The following is a 12,587-nucleotide window of genomic DNA, read 5'->3' on the forward strand; positions in this document are numbered from 1 at the left end:
AAAAAATAAAATGCAGAGCATATAAAATAGAGGGGGGTTTCTTTTTTCCACTACGTATAGTACAGCCTTAGCATGGATGACTGAAGATGCCAACACAGCCTCCTGACTCAGAAATAAATAAAATATGCCAAGTTATGCCCAAGCTGCACCTCACTCTTCCCTTTATGAAAATGGTTAAACAAACAAGGAAGCCAAAGTTCACCATAGTTTCCTGTTCTGTCCGAACCAGGAAACCATGATTGATGGTTTCTAAGCAAGCAAAGATATGAAGCTGCTCAAAGATGGGTTACAGATTGTGGCTTATTTGGAAATCATTAACTGTAGTTCCAAGTTCAGACACAACAGGAAACCACCATTAATTTCAGTTTCCTGGCTTAAAGGAGGAGTGAAATAGCTGCCAAGGAGCAGTCTGCAGGTGGACAGAACTCAAGACCTTTTCTGGCATACGAAGTCAGGGACCAACAAACCTGAAGCTGGCCACTCCCTAGGCTTTGCAACTCTACAAAGCCGAGCCTTGAATCCAGATTTGAGGATTCAAGATCAGTATGTTTCAAAACGAGCCTATTACAAGTTTACCTGACTTGTAGCAAATGCACCTTTTGGGCCAGATGTTCATTATGTGGAAAGAGCCTGAGCCGATGCAATGTGGACTTGCAACTCAAAGTATACCCCAGCGACTCTCCTCCCAGACCACTTACCCCTAGGATATGCACCCGGTTGTAGTAGGAACTGAAGTCCATGCTCAGCTGGATCAGGAACTTGCAAATCTGTAACACAAAGCAGAGTGATGCCAGATTCACCTATGGCTAAGAGGAAGCCAAGCTGATAAAGGGGAGGGGGGAAGGCAGCCCAACAGCCCTGCCTCACAATATCTGAAAACTCAGCTCACCGCCTCCGTGCTGGCTGTGACTCTGAGCCCAGCGCTGGAGATGGGCACCGGCATCACTTGGCTCAGAATCTCCTGGAAAGGCAGGATGCTGTTGAACAACAAAAGCCATTCGCCCTGCAGAAAGAGAAGAAACGTGTGGGAGTCTCAGTAGGCCAGCCTTCCCCAACCAGATGTTGTGGACTACGACTCCCATCATCCTTGACCACTGGCCGTGATTGCTGGGGCTGATGGGGGTTGTAGTCCAAATCATCATTAGACCTATACTCATCCCCCAGTTTGTCAATTGGCAAGAAGGGAACCAAGCAATGAGATTTCGAACACAAAAAGCACAAGCACCTGACTGGTATAGAAGCACACGGCGATCTGGATTCCGTGAGCTGATTTGTGCAAGGCAGGTGTCTTGAGGCCTGTTTTGTAGCAGAAAGTTTGGACAAGGTAAACGTTTTCAGGGGCGCCCCGAGACATCTTGGCACCCGAGGCAAAACACCTTCCTGCTGCACCCACAATGTTGGGAGGGCGTGAGGCTCTGCAAGGGCTTCCCTTCAAGGAAAAGCCCTTGCAAAGCCTTGCCACCCTACCAGGCTGGGGGGCTGGGGAGGTTAGATTCGCTAGGGGCAGCAAAGATGCGTAATGGAATACTCGGCTGCTCTGCTGCGGCCGAAGCCTCCCTTACCTGGGTTGCTCCTGCAGGGGGCAGCACAGAGCATCTGTAGGGGAACTGCTTCTTGCCTTTCCGCTGCCTGAAGCGGTTGCTTCACCCTGCTTCATGGGTGGGCCGGCTCTGCATATTTTAGACCCTCCTCCATGCTTTCTAGCGGTTGCCCTAACTTGGCTCAACTTGCCAAATGATGTTTGTGTTCCCAACAAATCCAGCTGATCCTATAGGAGCAGCCCTGCAGGCCTGGATCGTTGTGCAGGTGGTGACCATTTCACACAGGGGTTCCATTTCTGGCCCCTGTGCTTGTCAGCGGAGCATTTATACATGCCCCCTGCCCCCGTTCTGCCTTCTTCCAGGTCCAAAAGGATCCATGCATCAGGATCCAGGTCCAAAAGGAAAACCACGCATCAATTGGATGTGCCTAAAATGGTCACTGACTGTATTCTTTTGTTTACCTCTTCCCTGAGAGATGCGTAGTTCAGCTCCGAAGGTTGAGGAAAGGCTGGGTACAGACCTGGAATTGGATGGGAGAAATTTGTTACCATAGGAGCATCTTAGGCAAAAGCCTTTCGGGGGATGCAATGATAGCCATACCGGGGGATTCACATTTCCTGCAGCAAAACTCCAAACCTGCCAGTTACAGACAGCTATGCAGATTAAACCAACATTCCTAAGTTTGCTCAGGTTTGTTTTTTTTGTAATTAATCCCAACTGCAACTAAAAAGTGGGTGGGGAAGCTGCAATATTTAGGAGTTCTAAAGGGCAAAATAAAGGGCTGCGTGGCATTTTGGAGAGCAGCAATAAACCAGGATGCGTAAAAGGGAAAAGGAGCTTGGGCCGTGGAGAAAGACATAAAGGGTTATAGGCAATGCGAGCTCTGCTCTAGAGTAGACCCACTAAAGTTTATAATAGACTTGACTAACCTAGGTTCACTAAGTCCAGCAGGTCTACGCTGAGTAGAAATGAGCTGAAGGCAGTGTGTGGGCCACCATCCCTCAACCGCTAGAGCCACCACTTTGCCCTTCTGGGTTCTAAGTCTGGGAGTCACTGCGTGCAAGTTTCAAAGTCTGCCTTTGTAGTCAGGAGGGGTGTGTGTGTGTGTGTGTGTGTGTGTGTGTGTGTGTAAGGGGAAAGTGCCACAATTCCACACATGGTGAACGTTTTAATATCAGGTACCTTTCTGAATGCTTTTAACCAAGCCAAGGATCCATAGTTTCTGGCCACCTGCTACAAATCACTGGCCAGTGCAAGGGACCCTCCCTCCTCCGGACAATTCATTATGATAACAGCCATGGCAGGTTGGCTGCTCCTAGTCCCAGGACCGACGGGGCCCCACAAGCACAAAGCACGACAGCTCCACAATCAAGTTGTTTCCTCGAATCCTGAATCAGGCGACTTAAGCACTGCCCCAGCTTCTCAGGGAAGATCCAGGTCCCGGCCAATTGTCAACCAATTCACAGAATCATGGCCGATGTGGCACAGCCTGCGTGAAGAGGGGAGGGCTCTCACCTTGCTCTACGGCCCGCTGGTACGTTTCAAAGAGTGTGGCCAGCCGAGCACAGTTGTACATCACAAAGGCTCCGCTCTTGGTCCCTTTGGTGGAGATGCTGGTCTCCTCCACATCCAGGAGAACCTGAGGATGATGCAAAAATCAATGCTGGGCGGGGGGAGCTGACGCAGAATGTCAGGTCTAGCCCTATTCCCAAGAAGGTCCTGGCCTCCCCTGCAAGCTACCAAGGTGCTCCTCTCCGAAGAATGAAAGTGAAAGGAGCACCAGCTACCATCTATCTCCACTTTCCAGAAAGGGTGGCCTTGCCCAGGCCAACCCAGACTCCCTCCTCCTGGAAGAGAGGGATTCTGACAAATCCGCCTGCATAAGGCTAATTGTGTCTGCTCATTTGCAACTGTCCTTTATTCATGGCCCATCACATCCACATCTGTCAAGGTGATGATAAACCCCCCTCTTCCCTTGGCCCAAAGTTGCCTGTTGCATTCTTCCGATTTACTCAAAGCCAGTTTGCTATCTTCATAAGTCCCCAAATTCATCTACACTCCCCAGTGTTGCAATGCCTCTGTCCACTGTCCCCATACCTGTGCACCTAATTACTCTGTTAAGAAAGGGTTATGGGGTTTTGTTTTGGAGTGAGACATTCCCAGCTGCTGTAACTTGGGACTGTAAACTGAGGGAGTGGTAATTGCTACAACATGAAGCATGAGTCATGTTTTAAACCAGGCATAGGCAAGCTTGGCCCTCCAGATGTTTTGGGACTACAACTCCCATCATCCCTGACCACTGGTCCTGTTAACTAGGGATGATGGGAGTTGTAGTCCCAAAGAAAGCAGTTCCACGCAGCTGAAATTATACCACTTCCACCCATGAGCAACCCAATTGCCTCTTGACTGCGAACGCACCACACCTGAAAGGGACTCCTCCGCTTACCTGGTTCCGATGGGTTGTGCTCAGCATCTCAAATCGGATGGCAGCTGATGTCAAAACACCGACTGTTTCCGTCCAGGTGTCGTCTAGAGGAAGGAAGCCAGAAAAACAGACCACCAGTTACAAAACCATTGACAATTGAAAGCATTCCTTTTTTTAAAGAAGCTTTTGATTCTATTGCCACTTAACGGCTCTTGTCTTTTGTTGATGTTTCTTAGTTTGATAATTTGTGTTTCAATGATTGGGTTAACCATTGTTTTAATGTTTGCTTTCATTTTTGTAAGCTCCTCTGACCAACTCCTTTGTGGCGGGGGAAAGCACGGCTATAAATTTGTTAGATAAGTAATTTATAAATAAATTAAAAAGGAGCTTAGTGGAACTGGAGTGTTCAGTGGAAGAGACCACTTGGGAGCTGGGGTGCATCCAGGAGGAAATGTTTATGGTTCCCCTGTCCGACAGGGTGAAAGGAAAGTCTGGTAGACTCATAATAAAGCCTTTTCAAGCAGTTGGGCAAGACATCCAACTGAAGTGGGCAAGAAACCCAGAATGATAGGAAGAACAACCCCCAACGTGCCAGCTGTAGGACACATCTAAACCTCCCAGAAGCAGAAACAAGGCGACAGAACAGCACGCAACAAATGAAGAGACAAACCTTTACCTTGAGAGAGGTCCCCATATTTCAGCACTGAAGCCTCATACATCTGGGAGTTCCGCAGCCTGTAAGCAAGGAGATAGAATCATAGAATCATAGAGTTGGAAGAGACCACAAGGGCCATCGAGTCCAACCCCCTGCCAAGCAGGAAACACCATCAGAGCATTCCTGACATATGGTTGTCAAGCCTCTGCAGCCCCTCAGAAAAGAGATGATGCAGATGATGCAGCCCCTCAGAAAAGAGAACATGTCATACGGTACCTACAGTGCCACGGGTGCAAAACCAAATGCTGAATAATACTAGTGCTGGTGGGAAAAGGTAGGGACTCAGTACAGTGGTACCTCTGGTTGCGAATGGGATCTGTTCCGGAGCCCCGTTCACAATATGAGCAGAGTGCAACCTGTGTCTGCGCGGGTCGCGATTTGCTGCTTCTGCACATGCGCGTGACATCATTTTGAGCGTCTGCGCATGCATGAGCGGCGAAACCCAGAAGTAACCCTTTCCGGTACTTCCGGGTCGCCGCAGGACGCAACCTGAAAAGACGTAACCTGAACCGAACGTAACAAGAGGTATGACTGTACCAGCAAAGTTTCTCAATGCATTCTTCTGGACCACAATGCCAGGAGCCCCACCACACTAGGGACTCTGGAAACAAAGCTGTTTGTCCAAAGTCAAGAATGAGGGCTTAAGACAGCATCACAAACCAGCTGCTTATCAAGCGGCTGTAATGCAGCAATTTCTTTTTTTTTATAATAGATTTTATTAAAGTTTTGAAGGTTACAGAAAGAAAAGTAGAAAAAGTTAAACAAACAAAGCACAAAAACAAACAAAAAAACACACAAATCCAACCTTTACATAACTTTCTTTCCTTTGCTTATTTCCTCCCTTTTTTGTATTCTAGTTCAATTAGATATTTCAGCAAATCCTTTCCATCTTTGTTTTTATCCTAAAAATTTATCTTGATATACTATAATTTTACATTCTCCTCTTTCACTAATTACCAATTCATTTTTACTTAATCCTTTATAACATTTCTGCTAAAACCACATAGCTTCATTCCAACATCCTTCTAACATTCCTTAATTTTACAATGTTTCTGTAGATAAACTTTAAATTTTTTCCAATCTTCTTCCACCGACTCTTCTCCCTGGTCTCGGATTGTAATGCAGCAATTTCCATGAGCAACCGAAAGGTAAGTGCAGAATACCCAGAAGGTAAGCGCAAGCAAGAGCGTGCTTTCATCACCAGCTTGCCCTTGCGGAGAAATAACCGCTTCACTGTTATTAGTAACAGTGGCAGAGAAAAGCAACTTACTGGAAATACTGAAGAGCACCCATGGGAGAGGCACAGCGAGTGACTTTGACAGGCCCACAGACAAGGTGTTTCTAGGGAATAAATAGGTAACAAGGCATTAGTAGCTCGCAACCACCATGTGCTTGCTTTTTGCAACAGAAAGAAAGCTCCCCAATTGACATAAATGGGAGCTTTCGTCCCTTCTTAAAAAAGAAAAAAAAACGGAGCAGGAAATTCCAAATGGGGCTGCAGTGAGGTCAAAGGTAAAAGTCCCTTCCCCTGGGCTACGGTCCCAATCTGACCCCACAGCAACCCAACATAGTAGGAAGAGCTTTACACACAGCTTGTACCGTATGCCATCCTGGAAAGAAAGGGTACTCCTCACCTGTGAAACTGCGAGCACTTGTGGGGCTAACAGCCTCAATAGCAAGTCCACCTTCTGCTGCTGGAAGGCCTCCTCGCTGCTCACCACATGCACAATGCAGCAGTGTTTTTCTGGTGCAGCCACCTGCAGAAGAGCAAGTAGAAAAAAGACAGTCACGGAACCAAGAAATTACACAAAACAATGAAATACCGTGAAAATCCCTGAAACGAGAAGTAATCGACTAGAAATATTATCTTATAGAAATAAACTAAATAATAAAAAACAAAAAGTTGCAGGAAAAAATTAGAAAAACCTAGAATGTTACAATACTTCAGAATTCTGGGGAGTTTTAACCCCATTTTTGAATTTTGGTCATTTAAGGTTTATGATTTTTCTATTTCCTTCTGAGGAAACTGAATAGTTCAGTGAAACAAGGTTTGTAGCCGGCATCCCGTTAAGGCTTTGTACAATTCTAGGTTTTTCTAATTTTTTCCTTAAACTTTTTGATTTTTATTATTTAATTTATTTCTATAAGATATTATTTCTAGTCGATTACTTCTTGTTTCAGGGATTTTCACGGTATTTCATTGTTTTGTGTAACCTGCAGAAGAGCGGCAGCTCACATGAGATGCAGAGACCACACAAGAGGGTTGCTCCGTTCACCCCTGGCTGAAGTCTACTCACCGTGCCCTGCAGGGCCACACGCTGCAGCTCAGCCACCTGGCGCAGCTTTTCCTCTGTGACTGAAAAGGAATGAATTATTATTATTATTATTATTATTATTATTATTATTATTATTATTATTATTATTACTACTACTACATGTATACACACATACATAGTTTTATTTGCACGCTGCCTTTCCACAGTTCAAACCACGCTCATGGTGGCTTACAACATATAAAAAGATACATAACTACAATGTAAGAAAAGTAGTCATAATCCGATAAATTTAAAAAATACAAAACCAAGCTGAAAAATTTCAACCCTAATCACAACAAAATCTGAAATGAATATACGAAAAAAAAAACCAACAGAAACAACGCCCCCCACAACTAATGCCCCAGCCCCACCTTTCCTACAGACAACTCAAGGTGGGATACATGGTTGTCCCCATGAGTCCCCCCCAACCCATTATATTCTCACAACAACCTTGTGAGGTTGGTTGGGCTGAGGGCCAGTAACTGGCCCAAGGTTACCCAGTGATCTTCATGTCTGAGTTAGCACTTGAACCCTGGTCCAGGTCCCAGTCCAGCACTCCAATCACAATGCCACAATGGCTCTCAGGAAATATTGTGTGATGGAGGTTCAGTTTCTGCTCTGTCTGCTTCTGCAGCTCTAGAGCTCTTGTTTCCTAGGGCTTAGTGCAACCAAGGCAAATCTAAAAAAATGTAGTATAAACACTGACAACTGGGAAACACTGGCCTGTGAGCACTCCAATTGGAGAACAGCCTTTACCAAAGGTGTCATGGACTCTGAAGACACTCAAACTCAGGACACAAGGGAGAAATGTGCTAAGAGGATGGCACGCTTGGGAAATCCACACCGTGATCAACTCCCGCCCGGAAACCAATGTTCCCACTGTGTGGGATCCAGACTTGTGGATCCAGAATTGGCCTCCACAGTCACCTATGGACTCAGTGTTAGAAGTGTGTTTATGGAAGACAATCTTACTCGGCTACAAGTGATCGCCAAAGAAGAAGAAGAAGAAGAAGTGCAACCAAGTGGAACTAATTCAACCATGATCCAGCCACAGCTATTTCCTTGATAAAACACCCGTCAGGTCAACAGGCTTGGTATAACAGCATTGGACCTGGTTTCCAATCGTTTTATATAGTTTGGCTAAGAGAGAGTGACTGGCCCAAGGCTGACCAGCAAAAATTCAAACCCTTTTCTCCCAGATCCTAGTCCAACACTCTTAAGTGTTACACCACAGTGGCTCCCATATTAGCTTGGCAAGTCAACTTCTCAATCCTCAACCTACATTGTTGTGAAGATAGATACAAAGAGACAGTTACCTGTCATAGGGATAAGGCAAGCATCTGTTTAAAAATGATAAAATAAAGTGCCTACCAAGAAAGACGTCCACATTAGGGTCATAGCCCTCCAAGTCTTCCTGCTCCTCCTCAAGGAACCCTTTCAAGTGCACTTTGCACACAACAGCGTTCTGCTCCGTCTGGTCAAAAGTGGCATAAGAACATTGGCGAAGGTTTTCCTTCATGGCTTGAATATCCTCAGGGCTTTGGGAGGCTTCCAGAGCTGAAGGCCACTCAACTCGTAGCCGTTGCAGGAATCTATGGATTTCCTCATCAACCGAAGATGGGACCAGGTGTACATCCATCCTGAAAGGCAAAGAACTACACATAACATTGGCCATACAACTACCAAAGTGAGCAGAAGAAAAACTCTCCATATTCTACACAAAGAACAGCTAAAGGTCCAGTATGGACTGAGTGCTGTATTTAAAGGCTTGACGGTAGAGCACTTCTTTCCAAATCTGAACTTCCCCTCCACAGAAATGAAGGCTAGAACCAAGAGCTCTCTTAAAAACAGGTAAGATTCTCAGAATGTTGCCGAAGTCCTAGAAAGGACAATACAGTGGTACCTCAGGTTACATAAGCTTCAGGTTACACACTCCGCTAACCCAGAAATAGTACCTCAGGTTAAGAACTTTGCTTCAGGATGAGAACAAAAATCGTGCTCTGGCGGCAGGAGGCCCCATTAGCTAAAGTGGTGCTTCGGGTTAAGAACAGTTTCAGGTTAAGAACGGACCTCCGGAATGAATTAAGTACTTAACCTGAGGCAGTGACGTAGCGTGGGGGGTGCAGGGGGGGCCGGCCACACCGGGCACAACATCTGGGGGGGGCGCTCTCTCCCTTTGGAGTCGCCGAAGAGCCTCGGGCGCAGGCTGTAACAGAGCCCCATGTCTCGCGGAACCGACGAGCTGTGCGCACGTCCGGGCTGAAGGCGTCCGGCAGGCAGCGGCTCTCAGCGCTCGCCGCGGTCCCTGCGCATCAAGGCGCGCCAGGCAGCCCCTAATCACAGCCCCGCCGCCGCCGCCGCTGCTGCTGGGCCATGTTGCATTTTCCTTGCCTCTCTGCCCTCCTCCTCCTCCGGGCAAGCAGCGTCGTTTGGGCGGCAGCGCCAGCGGCAACTTGCCTCAGATCACCTGACACGGACCTGCCGCCGCCGCTGTGGCTACCTTACCGTAAATACCCCAGCCCAGGCAGCAGCAAGAAGAAGCTGGCAGTGGCGGCAGCTTAGGGGTTAGGGGCGCAAATTACTTGCCTTGCCCCTTGCCTTGACAACCCACGCTACGCCGATGACCTGAGGTACCACTGTACTGTTCTCTCCAAAACACAGCACATTCACAGCTATAGAAGCAGCTTTGAACTGTGGGGAGGACAAATTAATGCTGCAGTCGTCTGCATGCCTACTTAGAAGTCACCCCCACTGAACATTGTTGCATCTATTTCTCATTGTGCATAAAGTTGTAATAAACAAATAAGAAAGCCACACATGTTCCTGGATCTGTGATTGACAATTAGAATAGGTCCATCTAGTTGCATCTACTAACCCTTGAGCTCGGAGTGTGCCTGCGAGGTGGTCAGTGACCAGGATGGCTCTCAGGTGCCCCAGACTCAGCGAGCTCAGGCCCTTGCAGCCGTGCAGGGGCACACAGTTCAGGAGGATACTGTGCCCATGGGCTGTTTGAGGGGGCTCCGCATACACAGGAATGGCTTTCAGGATCTGCTCAAAGACAGCAGGCCTCTCTAACTGCACAGTCAGTCCAGCTGGGTTTTTTTGGCAACTCCGGATGGGTGGCATCCCAGGGCGTTTAAGTGAAGACACACTCTCAGCAACGCCATCGGGAACCTGTTGTGATACAAGAAAAGGCAGAGGAGTCAAGAAGCATTGGCTTCCTCCTGATTTGGGCTGTTCAGGAGCAGAAACAAAGCAGTTCACCGTGTAGTTAGATAAAAAAAAAAAAGACATCCCAAGTTTTAAGCACAAATAGATCACAGTTGGGCTTTCTAAGCTAAAATGCTGTGGGTGACATATTAAAACCTGGTCTCTAGATCACTAAAATAATCTGCTGCAGGGAAAGAATTAGTAGGTGACTTCTCCAGTCAAGTGTTCTCTAAGATACCTGGAAAGAGGAGTATAAATAAAATATGGAGTGATAAGTGTTGGTGCTGACCTTTAAACCCCTAAACAGCCTCAGTCCAGTATACCTGAAGGAGCATCTCCACCCCCATCATTCTGCCCGGACACCGAGGTCCAGCACCGAGGGCCTTCTGGCGGCTCCCTCACTGGGAGAAGTGAGGTTACAGAGAACCCGGCAGAGGGCCTTCTCGGTAGTGGCGCCTTCCCTGTGGAACGCCCTCCCATCAGATGTCAAGGAAAGAAACAACTATCTGGCTTTTAGAAGACATCTGAAGGCAGCCCTGTTTAGGGAAGTTTTTAATGTCTGTTGTTTTATTGTGTTTTTAATATTCTGTTAGAAGCAGCCCAGAGTGGGGAGGGGGCTCGGCCAGATGGGCAGGGTATAAGTAATATATTATTATTATTATTATTATTATTATTATTATTATTATTATTATTATTATTATTATTACTACTACTACAACCATAGAGTTGTAAGTTGTACGAACCCCCTAGGGTCATCTAGTCCAACCCCCTGTAATACAGGAAGAATAATAATAATAGTAAATCACAAAGCACCACCTGACAGCTGGAGGTAGTACCTCACAGCAGAACTAACCATTTGCATACCAATAAATGAATACAGACAAGGCAGCCCCGCCCATCGCCCCGCCCCCTTTTCGCGAAGGACACGCCCCCTTACCTGCCCGTCCGCGAACATGGCCATCAGGGCAGCCTGCGGAGCCAGGAAATCCCTGCTACGTAAGTTCCGGGCGCTGCTCTCCTTGAACCAGACCGGGCCGCGAGCACCGACCCCGGCCTTTCCTCGGAGAGCTGCGTTCAAGGCCTCCAGGGTCTCGGAGACAGACAGGCGGCTCTCGAGCGTCTCCATGGCGACCGCAGGCGCCGGCGACTCCGGAATTCTTTCCTGGTGGGCGGGGGAGGGGGGAAGTCCGCCCGGTTTGCCAGGATGTGATGTCATGATGGAAAATAAACATAGAACTATCGTATAGACTGACTTCCGGGTGGAGCCAAAGCCGGCATGGGCATCGTAGGAGTGGGATTCTGCCACCCTTGGTGTTGTCGTCTTTGGGCACTTTAAAAGACAGATTCCCCCCCCCTTTTTTTTTCTTTTCTTTTTCCGTGTATCATTTTGCTTTGTGGTTTGTGTTATCATTGTGGAAAATCTAATAACAATTTTATTTAATAAAAATAAAAATAAAAGACAGATTTTTTTTTTTAAAAAAGGCATAATCTTTTCATCAGGTCCACCGAGGCTTGCGCCATAATTAGTTTCTTACAACACATTGTCATAGCCATGTCTACTGAGAATTCCTCAGAAGTCCTATTGAACTCAATGTAGTTTACTCCCTGGCAAATGGGTATTATTATTATTCGAATTTATATACTGCCCTATGCCCAGAGGTCTCAGGGCGGTTCACAGAACAAAATCAAAATATATAATCAAAATAAAAACAGCAACCCAATAACCCCCTAGGATTGTAGCCCTAGGCTGTATATACATATGTAGCCTTTGAAGACACACATGAGTCATAGCATTTTTTGTACATAGCGGTTTGCAATTCTGCATGACTTTGCACGATTACGTAGTCTAAAATGGCAGTTACTAGCTATGTTGTCTGTACGCACAGGTGGGCATGTTGAATTGCATTTGTTGCTTTACTGCCTATTTGAAAAGGTTCTTTGGAGCTCTTCGCAATCTCTCTTTGTTATAATGGACCTGGACAAATGAGTGTCATCAGCAAACTTGGCTGCTTACCTCACTCTAATGATATATGAAAATGTTAAAAGCACAGGTCCCAATACAGTTACTTGGGGAAACTCCACCTTCTACATTTCTACGTTTATTCCTGCTTTCTGGTTTTTGCTACTTAACCAGTTCCTAACCTACAAGAGTATGTCTCCCCTTCTTCCATGGGTGCCAAGCTTACTCAGGAGTCTTTTGTGATGTAACATACAACATTTTTGGGAACTATAAATACAGTATAGTTTTAAATCTATCAATGCTTAATTGTTGTAGTTTTTTGTTTTTTTCTTCATCCCTATGTTTTAGCTGGTCCTGTTTTATCTCTAAGCCGCTTGGACTGGAGTCCCTTGTCAGGGGAAAAGATGGAATATAAATCTTC

The 12,587-nt window shown here is 46.6% G+C and overlaps 1 protein-coding gene across 1 annotated transcript in view; it reads right to left on the bottom strand.

The window, feature by feature from the left end:
* DALRD3 (DALR anticodon binding domain containing 3) overlaps positions 1–11,540 on the bottom strand; it is a 13,103-nt gene extending 1,563 nt beyond the window's left edge. The window contains exons 1-12 of the mRNA XM_081852928.1: positions 11,144–11,540; positions 9,872–10,170; positions 8,368–8,636; positions 6,979–7,037; positions 6,316–6,438; positions 5,952–6,022; positions 4,643–4,701; positions 3,988–4,070; positions 3,057–3,180; positions 2,003–2,061; positions 890–1,003; positions 699–767 (exon numbers count right to left, since the gene is read on the bottom strand). Of these exons, the coding sequence (XP_081709054.1) occupies positions 699–767; positions 890–1,003; positions 2,003–2,061; positions 3,057–3,180; positions 3,988–4,070; positions 4,643–4,701; positions 5,952–6,022; positions 6,316–6,438; positions 6,979–7,037; positions 8,368–8,636; positions 9,872–10,170; positions 11,144–11,422 (1,608 nt within the window). The 5' untranslated portion in view covers positions 11,423–11,540. The remainder of the gene's footprint in view (positions 1–698; positions 768–889; positions 1,004–2,002; positions 2,062–3,056; positions 3,181–3,987; positions 4,071–4,642; positions 4,702–5,951; positions 6,023–6,315; positions 6,439–6,978; positions 7,038–8,367; positions 8,637–9,871; positions 10,171–11,143) is intronic.
* Between the last annotated feature and the right edge of the window lie 1,047 nt (positions 11,541–12,587).

This window comes from Podarcis erhardii, assembly GCF_964252035.2.
Source record: "Podarcis erhardii genome assembly, chromosome: 2".
In the NCBI taxonomy this organism is placed as follows: Eukaryota; Metazoa; Chordata; class Lepidosauria; order Squamata; family Lacertidae; genus Podarcis; species Podarcis erhardii.